Source organism: Pelodiscus sinensis, chromosome 8 (genome assembly GCF_049634645.1).
Source record: "Pelodiscus sinensis isolate JC-2024 chromosome 8, ASM4963464v1, whole genome shotgun sequence".
Classification (NCBI taxonomy): Eukaryota; Metazoa; Chordata; order Testudines; family Trionychidae; genus Pelodiscus; species Pelodiscus sinensis.
Window position 1 is genome coordinate 58,710,095 of NC_134718.1, and position 18,461 is coordinate 58,728,555.

At 43.2% G+C, this 18,461-nt stretch overlaps 1 protein-coding gene across 2 annotated transcripts in view; it reads left to right on the forward strand.

Moving 5' to 3' along the window:
• Window positions 1–3,671: 3,671 nt before the first annotated feature.
• Window positions 3,672–18,461, forward strand: part of RGS10 (regulator of G protein signaling 10) — a 35,132-nt gene continuing 20,342 nt past the window's right edge. The window contains exons 1-3 of one of the 2 annotated variants that reach the window (XM_075935363.1): window positions 3,672–4,481; window positions 13,520–13,638; window positions 16,045–16,131. In XM_075935363.1, coding sequence (XP_075791478.1) covers window positions 4,433–4,481; window positions 13,520–13,638; window positions 16,045–16,131 — 255 coding nt within the window. In that variant the 5' untranslated portion in view covers window positions 3,672–4,432. Of the gene's footprint in view, window positions 4,482–6,511; window positions 6,650–13,519; window positions 13,639–16,044; window positions 16,132–18,461 lie in introns of those variants that run through there. The other variant, XM_006111395.4, reaches the window with a different exon arrangement.

Below are 18,461 nucleotides of genomic sequence, written 5' to 3' on the forward strand. Positions count from 1 at the left end.
GCAAATTAGATGTAGTTGATATTTCTGCTGGGGCCACCTATAATACCCAAATATCTCCACTGATTACAAGGTGTGACGTAGTGGGGGTACTTGCTGGGCTGTGGTGACCTCTGCTGTCTGGAGCAAGACCCAGCAGGGAAAACCTTATTATGCAAAGGTGACTCCATACCGGTTGAACCAGCCAACCCCCCATGGGGAGAAACAAAGGGAGGTGGAATGCTGCCCTGGCTGGGGGCAGGGCTTGGAGAGGGGAAGTGAGTTCCTGGCAGGAAAGCAGGGAAGAAGGAACTGGGGAGGGGGCTGGGATCCCCCCATCTCAAGGGGGCACTGAGGCCTCTTAACCCCAGTTCCTGTAACCAGATTACATCTGTGTTATGCTGTATCCTGGAGGAGCAATAAACCACCCTCAATTCTACTGGCTGGTGGAGTCTGTTTGTGCCATTTCGGGGTGCAGGAGATGGGGGACCCCCAACGCACCGTCACACAAGGGACTTTGGAACTGGCTGTTGATAGGGGAGCAGGAGCATAATCAAGCTTACAGTTCCATAGCTGTGTTGACTCTGAATGCTCTCATGGATCAGATGTGTGATAGGGGGAGCAGATTTGTGATAAATTAGAAAGTGCTATTGAGAGAGAGAGAGAGTCACTTTTCCAAGTAGAATTATACTTTGTGGCTATGAATATTAATATGAAAATGAGTATCTTGTAAGAGGAAGGCTTTAAACGGATGGAAAGAATGCTTCATCATTGAGATGCGCCAATCAAGTGTGGAGGCAAAGCAGTGGGTTTTGTCACCTGGATTGTTTAGAAAGGTACCATTACAGCTGATAAACAGGAAGCAAGGTACTTGGTGTTTGGACCATCTGGCACACATTTAGGTATGAGTGTAGCTGGACAAAGTGTTGGGTAAGCACCCGTCTCACATTTTAGACTGACAGTTGCACAGAAATTGCAATTATATTCTAACTAGAAGATTTATCTGGTGATAATTTCATGGAGGTTAGGTGCATAAAAGGCTATTAGCCAGGGGATAGAAATGGTGTCCTTGGCCTCAGTTTGTCAGAGGCTGGAGAAGGATGGCACGAGACAAATTGCTTGATCGTTGTCTTCAGTCTACCCCCTCTGGGGCACCTGGTGCTGGCCACTTTCGGCAGACAGGCTACTGGGCTAGATGGACCTTTGGTCAGACCCAGTACGGCTGTTATGTTGCTTGGGTCCTTAACTAAATTTTTGTTTTTTTGGAAATAAAATGAAAATGCACAGGCCTCATTTAAATCATTGTTCTGGGATGGGGCTGAGGATGAGGGGTTCAGTATGCAGGCTCGCCTGGGGAGAGAGAACAACCCCAGCCCTCTCTCACTGCAGCAGCTTGGGACCAGGTGACAAGCACCTCTCCATGGCCACTGCAGCTCCAGTGGGCACAGCTGGGAGAGGGGTGCAAGTTTCTCTCCTCTCCTCTCCTCCCCCCCCCCCCGGGGCAGGTCTAGGTTCATCTGCCCCCCCCCCCCCCCCCCCGCGCAACTCAGAGTGAGTAATGCAGCAGACTGTGCAAGCCCTCACTCACTGGCGAAGAGGAACAGTCAGCAACGTTCCTGTATGAACAGGGGAAGAGAGAGGGAACTTAAGCACTCCCTAAAAGGCACCTTGAGGGTAGGAGGCTCGGGTTGAAGCAATGGTGAGACCTGGTGATTCAGTCTCTGGTTGTATGAGAAGCAATCCCATTCCAGGCACATCCCATTTTCCTGGCACAACTAAACCTTTACCTTGCTTTAAGTTGTGATTGATAGTTGTGAGGAATATATATTCCAAATGTGGTGGTCCTAGCGCTTACTGTTCACGAGGAGTTCCTGAAGAGACAAACAGGTTCTCTCAAATACAGAGACTAGAAGATTTACCTGGCGTTGCTTGGATCCTTAACTCAAATAAGTTTTGTTTTTCTTCATTTAAATCATTGTTCTGGAGTGGGGCTGGTGAAGATGGGTTCAGTATGCAGGCTGCCCTGGGGAGAGAGGACAAGCCCAGACCTCTCTCACTGCAACAGCTTGGGGTCAGGTGAGAAGTGTGGCTGCTGTAGCTGCAGTGGAAACAGTTGGAAGAGGAGTGCATGTCTCCCAGCTGTTGGTTGTAGTAGTCAAGGCAAAAGGCCTACATAATACAGGCAAATCATTGCAGATAGCAGGTAAAAAGCTATGATTTGTGTGGCCAAAGACAGACATAAATATAATTACTTATGGGCTGCGTCTAGACTGGCAAGTTTTTCCGCAAAAGCGGCCACTTTTGCAGAAAAACTTGCCAGCTGTCTACACTGGCTGCTTGAATTTGTGCAAGAACACTGACGATCTAATGTAAGATTGTCAGTGTTCTTGCACAAATACTATGCTGCTTCCGCTCAGGGAAAAAGCCCTCTTGCACAAATGCTTTTGCGCAAGAGGGCCAGTGTAGATGGCTAAAAACCGTTTTGCACAAAAAAGCCTCGATGGCAAAAATGGCGATCGGGGCTTTCTTGCGGAAAACCGCGTCTAGATTGGCACGGATGTTTTTCTGCAAAAAGCGCTTTTGCACAAAAGCGTCCGTGCCAATCTAGACGCTCTTTTCAGCAAATGCTTTTAACGGAAAACTTTTCCGTTAAAAGCAGTTCTGGAAAATCATGCCAGTGTAGACGTAGCCTGGGGGTTACAGGAGTTGAGTAAGAAGTATTGTGCTTGACAGTATTTTAACATTATTTCAAAATAACTGCCTGCTGTGTAGAAGTTGGCTAAAGTTATTTCAAAATAACACTAGTTATTTTGAAATAATGTTGCTGTGTAGATCAGGGCTACTCAACACATGGCCCATGGGCTGCCTGCAGCCTGTTTGTTTGCGGCCTGCGGTCTGGTTTGGGTTTACGTGGGACTCAATATGTGGCCCGTGGGTGAGATCATTTGAACATGGCCATCACTGGGACTGTGCTCCACAAGCGTGAGGCATCTCCCAGGTGCTGTGAGCACTGAAAGATGCAAGTGGAGGGGCTGGCTGGAACAGATGTGTACAGGGTGTCGGCATTTCTAGCCCCCAAGGAGGAAATGCCAGGAGCACTGGGGCATTGTGGGAAGTGCTGGCTGCTTAAGCTTGTGGGCAGAGCTTGAGAAGTGCTAACTGGTTCATGCTGGCCATGTTTGGGTCCAAGTGCTCTGGCTTAAAGCTTAATCTTTGTATTCAGGCCCGTCAATGTCAAAAGTTACTTACACATATGTTTGCAAGTATATTCAAGCACACTTGATTTGCAACCCTGGGCATGTGCTGTGAGAACTTTGAAAGCCCCAGGGGTCACAATGCTAGAGTAGCCCTGGTGTAGATGTACCCCTCAGTAGGAAAGACCTATGTGAAAGTCCTGCCGGTGACTTGAATTGGCTATACATGAATTATCGAGATCTCCCCCCCCCCCCTTTGCAACACAGCGAGGAGGGTTTTCCGACTCACCCCTGTAGCCTTGCCATTTGGACTTGACTATGTTGTTCAGGCTTGAGTCTGTGATTTCAACTGTGGCAGGCTGAAGCACTTAACTTAGCAGTTCTAAAGTTTGCAACGACGAAGAGGCCACAACACAGAAGGGAGGGGGGAGAGGAAGTGGGAGAGATGTGCGAAATGATTCAGTAACACGCAGAGAGCATCCCGGGCAGGCCTGGCGCTGGGAGAGCTGAGGGGGGCAGGGGAGGAGGGACAGTGCTGCTGCGATCCATGAGATCCTGCAAGAATTCAGACACGAGCCACGTTTGCTGTGGGCTGTAATCGTGCCTAACTGTGGACGGGCTTCTCCCTCCCCGCTTCCTGCAGAATCGCGCCCTGCATCGGGGCCGGGCGCTGCTGGAGGGGGGCGGAGGAGCCTGCAAAGCTGCCCGGCACATGTTGCTCGCTGCACGGGAGGGAGGAAAGGGGCCCCGCTTGCAGGCCCTTCGCGGGATCGGGTGTTTTTAAAGGCTGGAGTAGGACAAGGCAGCAGCTGCGCCTCGCAGGCGGCTTCTAACCGCAAGGAGCCCGGCGGCAGCGGCTGTGCGCGGGCGGAGGAAAGAGGATGCGCCCAGCCCCTGAGTCAGCGCCCGGAGACAGACGGGCAGCTGCCGAGAGCGGGCGGGCGCTGGGGCTGTGCGCGCCAGGGCGCCGCCTAAGGGAGCAGCCGGGCGCGCAGCGAGTGTACGCGGGGCGCGCAGCCCGAGGCACAGGGCGCTTCCCAGGCATGGCCGGGCGCCGGCAGAGCGCCCCGCGGGAGGTCGCGTAGGAGCAGCCGGGAGCGCCCACGTGGGGCGCCTGCCTCCCGTCCCCGGGGCGCCCACTGGAAGGGAGAGCGCTCAGCGGAGGCCCTGCCCATTGCGCTGGGGAAGCGCAGGGAGGGCGCCTCGCCGCGGGACCCGAGGGCGCGCAAGTGGGGCGCTGCCCCCCCCCCAGCCCAGCGGAGATGTTTAACCGGGCGGTGAGCAGGCTCAGCAGGAAGCGGCCGCCGTCAGGTAAGGCGGACTCGGGCGAGCCGGGACCCGCGTGTTGGGGGGCACCTTCATTCCGGCGTCAGGCTTAGCGCGCTCGGGGGGCGTCGGTGCCCGGGGCGCGAACAAGCGTCCTGGGATCAGCACCAGCCGCCCCAGGCAGGGCATGTGCGGCCAAATTGGAGGGGAACCCCCCCTCCGGGGCACCTTTGTCTCGGTGCAGATCAGCCCCCCTCGGAGAGCTCAGCTAGTCCCGGCCCCGCGTCGCAGGGCTCGGTGGTGTGTGCGCTTTCCAACCAGAGATTAACCCGGAGCTGGAGGTGCTGCTGCTTCTCCAGACTCTCTCAGCCCGCGGCCGCTTTTAGGCCCAGGAAGCTCGGGCTGTGCGTTGAGAAGTGTCAGCCCCTGCGAGCCACGAGCGGCTTCAAGACCAAGGGGAAGTGTAGCTGAAAGAGGAAGGATGGAGCTTGCTTTTTTTTTTTTTTCGCGTGTCTACAAGATACAGCCCGCTGGAGCGGACTCCGGAGCCCCGCTTTGGTTTGTTCTCTGGCTTGTTTTGTCTGCACGTGAGTCCCAGCTGCGAGTCGGGTGCCCTAGGGAAGGCAACTTCTGTGTAAGCAGCGGTCACAAACCCCTGTGAAAGTAACAGGGCCAAATGGCATTAGGTGCAAACAGAGCGAGAGTCACAAGTGTGGAGCCCTACAGTTTCACTGAGTTCACTTTGAGTTGCAGGTACTCAGAACCGATACAGGCCAAATACATAAAGGCTCATTCAGGTTTCTTAACCAGCTGCATGATACAGATGAACACAAAAAAGGTATGCTGTCTGGTTCACTGTAACCACCTGATTTCTTTTTTACTGACTTTCCTGTGAGTTATTCATGAACATTGACAGCTTTTTAACAAAGTTTAGTGTCACTGGAAAAGTCCATTATAATTTCTCAGAGTATGTAAGTATGCAATTTTAAAACACATTAGCTTTCTAATTCTAATGTGTTGGATTTGGTAATAGTTATAAAGTCATCAACATATGCAATTGCTGAAAGCAGATGTTAAGAGTGTCCTATCTGAAACATGTATTTGGATTTTTACAATGTTCAGATAGAATGCTATTAACTAGACTTAAGCTTCCTGAGTACAGGGCATTATTGATTATTTGTATTGCTGTGGAGCTGTCCATGGCTTATGAGATGTTTAATAGCTCTCAGGACAAAGTGAACTTTAGTGGGAAGGGTCATACATCTGACATTTGTGTTTGCCCTCTCTGACACAGATGGAGACAACTCACATAGCATTTTATATCTTTATTTAACTTTTAATGCTTTGTATGCTTCTGGTCTATAATATAAAATTGATAGGTTATATTTTAAACATAGGATTCAGAAACTGTAATTTAGGTGTAACATAGTCTTTTCCATTATAGAGGCTCTACAGGCGAGGGGTTCTGTGGTAGCTTATACATCAACCACATTTTTGATTACATTCTCATTAGAAAATCTGTGTTACTGATAGTCTTACTAACCAGACAGAACCTAGTTTGACTTTTAGATCCCAAGCTGACTTTGGAAAGCTGTCATTTAGAAAGACCATCTTCTTGCATTTGATATGGAAGTCACTGACGCGTCATTAGAGTGGAGCCCCACAATGCCATTTTCACAGACATGCTTTCAGATTATTACAGCACTTTAATACAGAATATTTTACAAGAAAATTTCACTGACACAGCAGGTTGAGTGGCTCCAGGAAACAAACATAACATATGTTATTCTGTATCAAATAATTTGGATAAAAATAAACTCAGACTCCTGGGTAGCAGTATTACTTCTGGAATGTACAGTAAGATTATGAACATGCAAGTTCCTCATTAAAGCCTTCTTAAAAAAAATTGAGTGTGACTTTTCATCTAGGTTGTTGTTTTTTTTTTTTTTTAAAAAAAGGTTATATGCTTGATGAATGCTTCCAGAGATGCTACAAATGCAGAACGTTCTTTTAATTTCCTTCCGTATAGTTAAAACTAGAATCCAGTTGCCATCTGTTGTTGGAGACATTGAAAAGAGGATGTTAAGGTTTGTACTTTGAACAAACCAAAAGAGGGGAAAGACCACTTTTTGTAGCTCTTGGTTCTTTAATATACAGCAGCTACTAGAAACAGTTGATCTGTTGGACTCAAGTGACACCTGGATACATGGAAAGTAAGGGGTTTTTCCCTTGTTAAATTGAACTGTTAAAACCAGTTTATCATTGTTTTATATCTTGGTTTATTAATTCAGGACTGTTGCTTACAACTGGAAAGACATTCTAATGATTACAGATGCAATGGATTAGAAGTACTTTTAAAAATAAAAAGCCCATCTGTCAGTATTCAAAGTTTTTCAAAGGACCCATGCCTGATTCTGTGTGAAGAATGTATGTAATGTAATCAAAGTTCTCTCAGGATAAATTTATGGGAGAATGAGAAGGATTTTTTAACTGGTCTATGGATTGATGCTATTTATTTAAACACTGTGAATAAAGGGGGAAAAGCTATATATAAGGTGCTGTAGAGGTTCATACCTTGGCAGATGATCTCTTCGTGTCTACTGTCTTTTGTTAATAACACCATATAAAATATACGTGGAAAAGGATAAGCAAAGATCAGGCATTAAAATGGCTGATGTAACAAAGTTTTGTAAGATGCATTATTTTGTTTGATATGTTGCCGCAAGGCACAATTTATTGAACATTTGTTTTATGTCCGTGGTTGTAACACTTGAGACTAATTGAGTAGGCTTTTCCAAAGTGCCCATCTAACACTTAGAATTCAAAGGGTATTTGTGCTGTTAAATAAACAAGGAATGTCTGAAGATATCACCCCACATACTGAATCATTGTATTACTTGAAACAATAAGCACATAATACTAACATTTGGTGGTTTCTTATGTTTTTTGTTACTCTCTTTTCAAAGCAAGTTCTAGATCCGGGAGTTCTGATTTGTTAATTAATGTTGGCGTGGAACTTGTTTGTATAATATAAATATTTGTTTTTTAAGATACTGATAGTGTCAAGTGTGGTAGTGAGAACATTTTAAAAAATTACATTTGCTTTTGGATTTATCATTTATAAAAATATTTATTTACAAGGTGTTTTTGCATCTTGTGTAATAGTATTCTGTGATGGTAAAAAATAGCTCACATAGGATTCTTCACTGAAACAATGCTGCAACTAGTGTAACTGCCAAACATTCGCTTTTTTTGTACAAGTAACTGACTGCTGCGCATAATATAAGAAAATGCATTGCGATCCAGTAGTCAGTGGAAGTTTTGTTGCAGTAAAGACTGTATGGTGGCATCCTGTGCACACCCATGTTGCAAATGTTTATAATAGTATTTTCTGCACCTATTGGTTCTGTTGTCTGTCTAAAAAAATGTGTTTTTCCACCAAAAGAAGAAAGATTACATCTTTATCTACTACCATACATTTTATCTTCTTCAAAAGTTCAAATGAGAGAGCTCCCTTTTTTCTGTAGCTCCTTTGCTTTTTTTACTGGTGCACATAATTATCTGCTGTTTTTAAAAAAGAAGCAAAGTAATGAATGTTGTTTGGATAGTCAGTACTGGTGACACTGGCGAGTGTGCAGTTTCTGGATGTAAACTATAGGACGGCATAATTGCAGGCCTTCTGACAGAATAAGATGATCTTATTAATGATAAGAAGAGGGATAACGAAGGATCAGTGAGCATATTTCAAGTACTAAAATATTTCACCATTACCTTCTAAAACTAAATTGGTTTAGAAGAATTATGTATAAATAACTCTACAAGTGTGATTTTTTTTTTCAAGACAGCTCGGTAGAATTTTTGTAGATAGACATGTAGTGATTAGTCTGTTGGGCAAGGTCAAGGCGAACCTTTTGCTTATTTGAAGACATATTCTCTGTATAGTGCACACAAATTTGTTGAATCAGATGAATTTGAGCAACTGTGTGTCAACTGGAGAGCCATGATCCTGTTAGGAACAATTCTCATACTAGAAATAATATATGTCAGTGCCCAGTAACTGAGATGAAGAGTGCCTTAGAACTGCGTACAGCAAAATACAGATCTACAGTGATTCTAAAATCATCAGAAGTATTTTGGCCTGTTTTCCCACAGCCTTGCACCTTGTGTAGACATTTAAACGTATGCAGAAGGTGAAAGGGCCATTATTGGTTACGTATGCTATTGAAGTGGCAATCTGAAAATGGAGAACCATTGTGCTAAGCTCTGGGCAGCACAGTATTGGATTGTCTCGGCCCTAAAGGGCTTCTGTGAAAGTACACAAGAAAGACAAAGGGTAGGAAGAAGAAGTAATATGGATGCAGAGTGAACATTGGTGGTCTGCAAACATCACGTTAGTGCCACAGGATTTTTGGGAGGGATGGGGAGAATGGAGGAGCGGGTATATATTTTTTTACCTTCATTTACATCTTTAAAATTCTTTGTGTTGTCTAATGAGGAGGATAATAGTTAAATGAAAAGACAAAATAAGGGAGAGAGAATGCTGGAGGATTGGGCAGGGGGGAAGAGAGGAGAGAAGAAAGCACGGGAACTTAGTAGGTGGGGTGTAGATACAATGAAGAGACTCTGAGTTGAGAGGGCTAGTATTGTAGAAGGCAGTCTGATGACACTGTACCTACAGTTGTTCCTTCTGGCTAGAGAATTTCTATGACCCGACCCAACCCCACCAATCCATGCCCACTCGGGGGAATTTAGCATTGTCATTGTCACCAGACTTGTGTGATCATTGTGTCCTGTCCTTGCAGAGAGGCATCATGTGGGGAGGAAGCTCTTTGCTCACTCCCTCATCCTCAGGGCAGGACAAAATGTGGTCTGTCGTCTGATATCCAGCGAGGTCCTGGAAAAACAGAAGCACAGTTCTAGCTTGGGAGTCTAAACTTAGTCTGATTCTGAATCTGCTGAGAAGTGAATATCCATATTGCTACTCATCTCTCAAGTTATATGTTTCTGCCATGCTTTTGAAAAACAGACAGACAAACCCAACCATTATAGTCCATTTTGCTTAGTAGAGCAAAGAAGACCAGACATAAAATCAAACTCCCATATAGAGTATATCTGAAGGATCTAGTTCTCCTCTGCTCCAGTCGTTGTGTAGTCATTTACACTTGTGGGTGGAAAACACTGCCATGCTGATTTAGTCATCGTCAAGGCTTTTTTCCCCACTCTGGCACGATGAATGCAAAAGTGGGGGCCCACAAAAGTACCCCAAAACCTTATCTTTGCAGGCTTTGGTATAAAGCTTCCCCCCAAAATCTTAAAAACCTAGATGTTGTGGATAAAAATCCACTGCCATCCCCCAAGTATTGGTAAGAAAACCAGGGGAGAGATTACTTGGGAAATCTCAGCCCTAAAGTAAAACAAGCGACTCCTCGCCACTAAAGTAAAACCAGGACACACAAAAATTAACCAATACTAGGTTAATAAAAAAGAGAGAGAGAACTTTTATTATCACCACAATACTCCTGCTACAAGCATAATGACTAGATGGAAAAATCACCAATTAATATACTCATGGGGGACACCTTCCTCCCCCCATGCGCCAAAAGCTTAGTTACAAAGGAAGGGAAACCTCATTTCTAAATGCACAGACATCAGATTCCCATTCCCAAACCATAAAACAATAAAACTTAACAGATTTATCTAAACTTTACCCTACTTACAGATAGTAAAGAGTCTTTTCTTGGGGAGAGAGAGACATGTCTCCCTCCCTCAGTATCCGGGGAGAAAACTGCCCAGAGACAAAAGAGGGGAAAACCCAAAAATTCCTTTGTCTCAGTTTGAAATCCCTATCTGCATTTCTATTCGCTGAGCAGATACCTGGCTAGGTACAGTTACCCCCTTAGTTGCCAGGCTGCTGCCCATCTCTCATGACAGTCATGACAGTCCTGATGGTGGATATTTACAAAACGTGAGAATCCAACTTTATATAAGTAGCAATGTGTTGTACATTCTACCCTCAGATCCTTGTTGATTTAAATCTCAGAACTCACGTTTGAAGAGGAAATTGTTTATTCTTTCTGTTTCCCAGAAGTGGAAACTGAGGCAGAGAGAGGTTAAAGTACCTTGCTTAAGTTCACACATCAAGTCAGTGGCAGCTGTCAGGAAACAACCTAACTCTTCTGATTCCTAGTCCTGCGCTTTCACCACTGTCCTGCAGTTCACCTGCGGGAGAATCTTTTTTCTCTTCATTTGTATATACGACATCATAGTTGTTCCTGGTGCTTTACAAATAGGTTACAGTCTTGGTCTGACGAGGTTACAGTCCAAGGTCCAGACGCTTCTTATACATTGGACAACTTGTGCATCTATATGCAAGAAGTTGCAGAATTGAGGGCTTAGAGATGACCACAAGAGAGATCATAACAAATGAAGGAGGGACATGCTAATGATATGGCTTGTTTTTTATAGTGTGCTCATACTGTGGATCCCATGTGCTTGGTTAATTTAAAATGTTCTCCTTATTCTGTATTTCTCTTTATTTTATTGATTTGCTGCATGAGGCCGGGTCTCTCCTTCTCCTTAAGCGGTGATGTAGATGAAAAGTGTCTGTACAACTTTAGATGCTTTGACCTGCTTGCAGAATTGTGTTCCACATGGAAAGCAACACCCTCATGGATGATGCCTTGTGGAGAATGGATGAGGTTATTATCCTTTTACAACCAGATGTCTATCTGACTATCAGAGAGAACTCATCCAAAGACCTCTCAGAAGCTTCCAACAACCAAAAGCCTCTTAACAGAATAGGTTTTTCTGGGGTGCTAGTTTTCCATAGGTTTTCAGTCTTGGCATTTGGTATTCTAGCTATCTTCTGCTGTTTGAATCTCTACTTTGTATGATACTTTCATTTTATGCTTTTTCAATTTTTTTTGGATGACTGTAGTTTTAGGACCTCACTCAAGGAAGAGTCCTAACCCAGATCCAAATATGTATTGAGAGGATCCATAATTTTTGAATACTGGGTTTAAGAAGTATAGGGCTTATAAAAATGAACATGCTAAACAATAGAAATGAGTTACCAAACAACTAATAGAATACGCGCCTTGTCCTGTTCAGTTTTATTACACCAGGGGTGGGGAACCTTTTTTGGGCTGGGGGCTGCTGACTCAGAGAAAAATCAGTCGGGGCCGCACATAAGTGAGAAGTAGGGTTGCCAGATAGTTTCAACAAATACCGGACACACTTGACATGACATCACAATCTACATTACATCTTATTTAGAAAATACTGGACATTTATATTTTCTCATTTATATTTTCTCAATTTGTTTCCTGAACGGAAAGCTCAAATACTGGACTGTCCGGTTCAAAATAGGACACCTGGCAACCCTAGGAGAAGCAAAGTGAGAAGGAAAAAGACACTCCTCACATTCATCTCGCACACCAGAGCCTAGGGGGGCCCAGTAGATTGTGCACTCCAGCCCTGTGAGTGGGTGGCAGGGGTCTGAAGCACTAGCGTGGGGTCCGCAATGCGGGGGGATCCCTGAGCCTTGGGGGGCCAGATCCAGGCAAGCCCGGGGCTGCATCCTGCCCCCAGGCCTGAGGTTCCTCACCCCTGCCTTACACAAATAGTCCCATGGATTCCAGTGAGCTACTCGGATAAGAAAGATGAGCAGGTTTGATCTCTACTTGCTTAGCTTTCAATTACAAATGCCCTTCCGTATTTATTATTAATAAGGTGACATAAAATAAGAGCTTTATTGATTACAGTGGGATTTTTAGCATGTAAGGAATGTGTGATTAGACTCCCAGCCTTACAGTGTCTACCAATCTACCCAAGTTTTAGGGCTGACCCTGAATGGACAAGACTGTCCCACTGTCTTTACTAGACGCTTTGGACATGCAGACAATGGAAGATCATACGCTCTGTGTTTATTTTAAAACTTCAATTTAGGAATAAAACACTTGGAGCCCTTCTAAGAAATGTGACTTAAAAATGGTAGCCCGTGAAGAATCTGTTTCTGTCTGGTCTCAGAAGCCCGCGGTTTAATAAACCCATCTTTTGGCACAGTTCATCAGATGTGGATTCAGCATTTAGACCATCTCTTCCTTCTCCACAGACTTTGGAATACTTGTGAGAATGTTGGATGGTGTATTAGTGCAATCTTTATTCAGGCAAAACTCCAATTGACTTAAGAAAATCAAAAGCAAACTGCCAAACAGCATGCGTGTACTACAAGACTGCACGAGACAAGTCCACTACCTGTCTCGTTGCCCTCCCTGTAAATTGGTTTGATTTGTATGCCCCTTCTCCCCTTATACAAAACTTTGTTTTTCTTTCTCCATCCCTGGCTCCCATCCTACCTACCCTAAGACTTGAGTGTTCATTTTTAAAAGAAATCTCATCTAGGCAGTTTCCCAAGATTTGTCTCATAACTTTGGTGTGGGTGAACTAAACCAGCCAATAGCCCTGACAGTGCCAGAAACAAGCTCACAGCCCTTTTTTAGCTGAGTCTGTGGTTCTAATACTCAGTGTCCGTCAGGCAAATTAGATAAGACAATAAACATTATCACGAGTTCCTTGACTATAAAGCAGTTTTTACATTTCTTAGGGTTTGCCTGAACTACAGCATTAGCTGAGGTTTTGCCCTTACCCCAACCCCCATTTGCACGCACACATTCTTGCTCAAGTTTATTAGGATGTCAGGGTGGTTTGAAACTTGAGAGCTGCTGATGTTTAAACTTGGAATGCTGAGGGGGATGCAGGAGCAGGTGTCGCATCAGGTCATCAGTTGCTAATCAAATTGCACTTTGTAGCCTGAGTGGTGTTCTGCAGTGTGGTCACGCCTAATGAGTTGGGTTACCTCGCGAGGAGTAACTAGTGTGTACTGACTCTGAGCTAATGGCAGTTGTACGGACAAACTCTTTGAGATGATGCAGAATGGAAAAATAGATGTATCTTTCCAGTGTGATCATGTCTTCTTTTAAGAGAGCTGCTATGACCTGAAGGTGTTGAGAGCAGCTATGGGATTAGAGAAATGCATGTGCTACTTTGTTCATTTTTCTAAAAGTGGTGTATTTATTTTTCAGAGATAAATGAAAGTGATGGTACCCCCAGCAGCAGTCAACAAACCCTAAAAGGAACCTCAAGATGGACCGCGTCACTAGAGAACCTTCTAGAAGATCCAGAAGGCGTGAAGCGATTTAGGGTTGCTATTTTAACTATTAATAGACACTACACTTTGCAGTATACAGCATTTAAAGCTGAATATATAGCCACATTAAATAATGGAGGGGCACCAGTGACATGAGGGTATATATTTGTATATAACTAGATATGTGAATTGAACAGTTTCTAACTGTGTTTCTAACACAGTATCTTCTGCCCACAGCCTATCTTTGGGTATCGGGAAAATGATTGGTTGCACTTTTCCAACTAGAGAATAGATGACAAGCAATATGAGTACAATAGGTGCAAGGGTAGGCAAGCCACTATGTACTAAATAATGGAGCAAAAGAAACTGGTCTTCATTGAAAAGTCTCTGGGTATGTCTACACTACCACCCTAGTTCGAACTAGGGTGGTTAATGTAGTCAATCAAAGTTGCAAATGAAGCCCGGGATTTAAATATCCCGGGCTTCATTTGCATCTTGCCGGGCGCCGCCATTTTTAAATCCCCGGTAGTTCGGACTCCGTGCCTGCGGCTACACGCGGCATGGAGTAGGTAGTTCGAATTAGGCTTTCTAATTTGAACTACCGTTACTCCTCATGGAGTGGAACGAGGAGTAACGGTAGTTTGAATTAGCCTAATTCGAACTACCTACTCCGTGCCACGTGTAGCCGCGGGCACGGAGTCCGAACTACCGGGGATTTAAAAATGGCGGCGCCCGGCAAGATGCAAATGAAGCCCGGGATATTTAAATCCCGGGCTTCATTTGCAACTTCGATTGACTACATTAACCACCTTAGTTTGAACTAGGGTGGTAATGTAGACATACCCTCTGAGGGTAGCCCTGTTAGTCTATATCTGCAAAAATAACAAGGAGTCAAATGAAGTCGATTTTACCCACAAAAGCTTATGCCCGAATAATTTTTTTAGGATACATCTACACTGTGGGTTAAAGTTAAATTAAGATACGCATTGTCAGCTACGTTAATTGCGTAGCTGAAGTTGAAGTAGCTTAACTCTGCTTTTGGTGCCGTCTACGCTGCAAGAAGTCGAAGGAAAAACACTCTTCCTTCGACTCCCCTTAATCCTTGTGAAACGAGGGTTATAGAAGTCAGAGTAAGAAGCCCATTATTTCAAAACTATTTTGAAATAATGTTACTGTGTAGACATGCCCTTAGTCTCTTAAGGTGCCACAGGACTCCTTTCTGGTCTTGACTGAAATGTTACTGTCATGTGATATCCACTACTGGGGCCTGGTCCTGTGACTCTTCTTCATATAAATTGTTCTAATGACTGCTAATGAGCATGAGTAACTCAGTACAGGCTGAATATTGTGACCCAGGCAGTGAATTGAGTGTAGCCCCTTTAATTCAGTAGGGTCCCATGTGGGAGTAGCAATCTGCGCACAGACCACAATGCAGGATTGCGGCTCAAGAATGTTGAAAGTGGCTCATCAGCCCCCCAATCTCACAAGCTCTCTATCATACTAGTAATCAATGGGACAATTTGGATGAATAAAAATGCTTTGCTGGAGTAACAATTTGCAGCGTCAAACCCACATGCTGGGGTGAAGTGATTTTATATCCCATCATGCTATTGCTGTTACTGGACGGATCCAAATGCTTTTAGAACTCCTGCTGCCAGCAAATAATTTAATCTTTCTTTTTTTTTTAACATTTGACAGTGAAAATTGAATATCCCCAAACTATAAATATTTCATCGGTTGCTTTTATATACATGTTAAATATATATATATATTTTCCATTTTAAAATATGCTTTACTTTGCAAGGAATGTGGTTTGTTTAAACACTGTCTGCAAAGTGCAAACACATCTTTTGATTTAATTTACTTTAAGATAATTTATTGTTACTGATGATCATGTTTGGAAGCACTTTCATTTGCCATTTTTTCCGGTAAAGAATGTCAAATGAGAGTAAGTTAGAATCCCAAATGATCTATAAACTGCATTAAAACAGATCTTTATATTTACTACTGCCAGCTGAACCTGTCTAGTCTGGCACCTTGGGGACCTGACCGGTGCCAAACCAGAGAATTTGCTGAAGCACAGAAGGACAATAGTGTCTCGCAGGAGTGTACAGAGTTCATGCATTTCCTACATTCTTTCTAAGCAAAACTTTGAAATTGCTCAAATTATTTCATGATGGTAGACATATTCCTCTCATCAGCTGGATGATGGAATTTAAGGCTAGAATTTAGCTAAGCTGGTTCTTGTGTATTATACTTTTTAAAGCATTAAATATGTTGTTTAGTAATATTCCAGTAGCATCTGATGCTCCCAATATGGTAGCCTATTTTGTGCTGTACAAAAAGTAATTAAAGACAGTCCTGGGTCCAAAGAGCTTCCAAGTTATACCAACTAATGGTGGGAAGGGAAACAAACATCTGAAAAACCACATCCTAACATTTACTTTTTTCTTTCCCCAGGAATTTTTAAAGAAAGAATTTAGTGAAGAAAATGTTTTGTTTTGGTTAGCATGTGAAGATTTCAAGAAAACGCAAGATAAGAAACAGGTATTTCCTTCAAAATGAAACTTTACTTGTCATAAAATGTTCCATGATAGGGTTAGGGAATGTAACCTGTCTCCTACCTACGTAGTTATTCAGCTGTATTTCATGTACATGCAAACAAATATATTGGAGGAATATATCAAAAATCATAAAACTAGAGCTAGTGGGAATCCTCAATGTCCATTCCCAAAGAAATTTGTTGTAATTCTGAAGCAGAATGAAAAGGCAAAATTGAAACACAAATTTAAAAAAAAAAATCTCAATTTGGAACCACTGAAATGTTTTGTTTTGATAATATCTAGTCTTTGTGCTTTGATACACTAAAGATTTTTGTTTCAATAATGGTGAAACTTTACAACGTATAATGCATTATATTTTATGTAGAATAAATGTAATGTAATATTAAAATAATTATTTTATCATATACAGATTGAAATAAAAGGAATCAAAATGAGGAAGTTGAAACAAAAGATTTGCACCATATCAAAATGAACTGTTTTGACATTATGGAACTAGTACAGTGGAAACTGTTTATTTAGACTTTTTCCCCATCAAAAATTTCTTGAAAATCAACGTATTCCTGTTAATTGTTTAGATTTTTGATTGAAAGCTGTTCTGTTTTTTGGCAAGCTCTAATCATAACCTCTTTCTGTACCATATAGGTGCTAGTCCTGCAATTGGCTTCACATGAGCACAGGGGCCTAGTTGCATGTTTGATTGCAGGATCAGAACCATAGTATGTAGAAACATCAAAATTTTCTGCAGGAAAGGAAACACATTTTTCAACAGTTCAACAACCAACAAACATCACCATGCTTAGGCCTACACAGAGCTAATGTCTTTAGCTTGGGTTTTCTTTCATGAAGTCTATGCATGCACACACATACGGACACACTCTGTGTGGAGTGATTGAGGCGAGTGGTGTGATTGTTATTTCTATTTTAAATGTTTCTGTTCTGTATCTTGGGAAAACCAGATGAGACAGTTTCATCATATGGTAATGATAATACTTTTTCCATTCTGTTAGTATCTCTGGAAGATGTTAAACAGAAACAACTAAAGTTGGACATTTTAAAATCAGAAAGTCCCAAAAACTTACACTACCTGGGAGTTTAAAAAGAGCTCACTGGATCATTAGCGTTGATTCTCAATAAATCTTGGGAAGTTACAGGAGACTGGGTAAAAATAATGTTGTGCTAATTTTTAAAATAAATCAGTGAAATAAACCTTGTAATTATAGCCCAATTAGCCTGGGTAAATAATGGAGTGGTTGATGCAGGACTCAATTAATAAAGAATTAAAGGAAGGCAATTTAATTAATGCAAATCAGAATGGATTTATGCAAACTAGATCCTATCAAACTAACTTGATATCTTTCTTTGAGGCTGCAAGTTTGATAAAGGTAGTAGAGTTGATGGAATTTATTTAGGGTACGTCTAGACTACATGCCTCTGGTGACAGAGGCATGTAGATTAGACTACCCGGCATAGGAAAATGAAGCCGCTTCATTTAAATTTACATGGCTGCTGCGCTGAGCCGATCAGCTGTTTGTCGGCTCAGCGCAGTAGTCCGGACGCTCCGTGGTCGACATCAAAGGCATTTGTCGACCTCCCAGGTATGCCTCCTGGGATGAGTTCCCAATGGGTCCAGCGGGGATTGGTTCTTGGCTCTACACTATTTAACATCTTTATCGTTGACCCAGAAGAAAACATAAAATAATCACTGTTAAAGTTTGCAGATGATTCAAAAACAGGAAAAGAGGTAAATAATGAGGAGGCCAGGTCACTGATTCAGAGTGATCTGGATCACTTGGAAAACTGGGTGCAACCAAACAGTAGGTAGTTTAATACAGCTAAAGGTATACAGTACACCGAAGAAAAAAGAATGTAAATCATGCTTCGAGGATGGAGGGGCACTGTCTTGGGAAGCTGTGATTCTGAAAAGGATTTGGAGTCATGGTGGATAATGCACTGAACATGGGCTCTTAAAGTGATAGAAAAGAGCTAACGCTGTCCCAGGATGCACAAAGGGGAGTAGTAGAGAGATTAGTTTACCTCTTCATTCTAGGGATGTAAGTGACTAGTTGAGTTGTCGACTACCTGATAAGTCTAGGCTTATCGGGTAGTCGAGTGACTACTACTCTACTCACTTCCGTTGCCTTGCTGCCTCTAAATTTAAATTGCAGAGCCACAGTAGGGGTAGCTCCTGGTCCTGGCCCGAGCCGGGACAGAGTGCCTCCTCTTATCACATAATCGATACAAATTGTATCCGCTACACAATTAGCCAGTTACCCACTTCTTAACATCCTTACTTCATTTGGCATTGGTGAGACT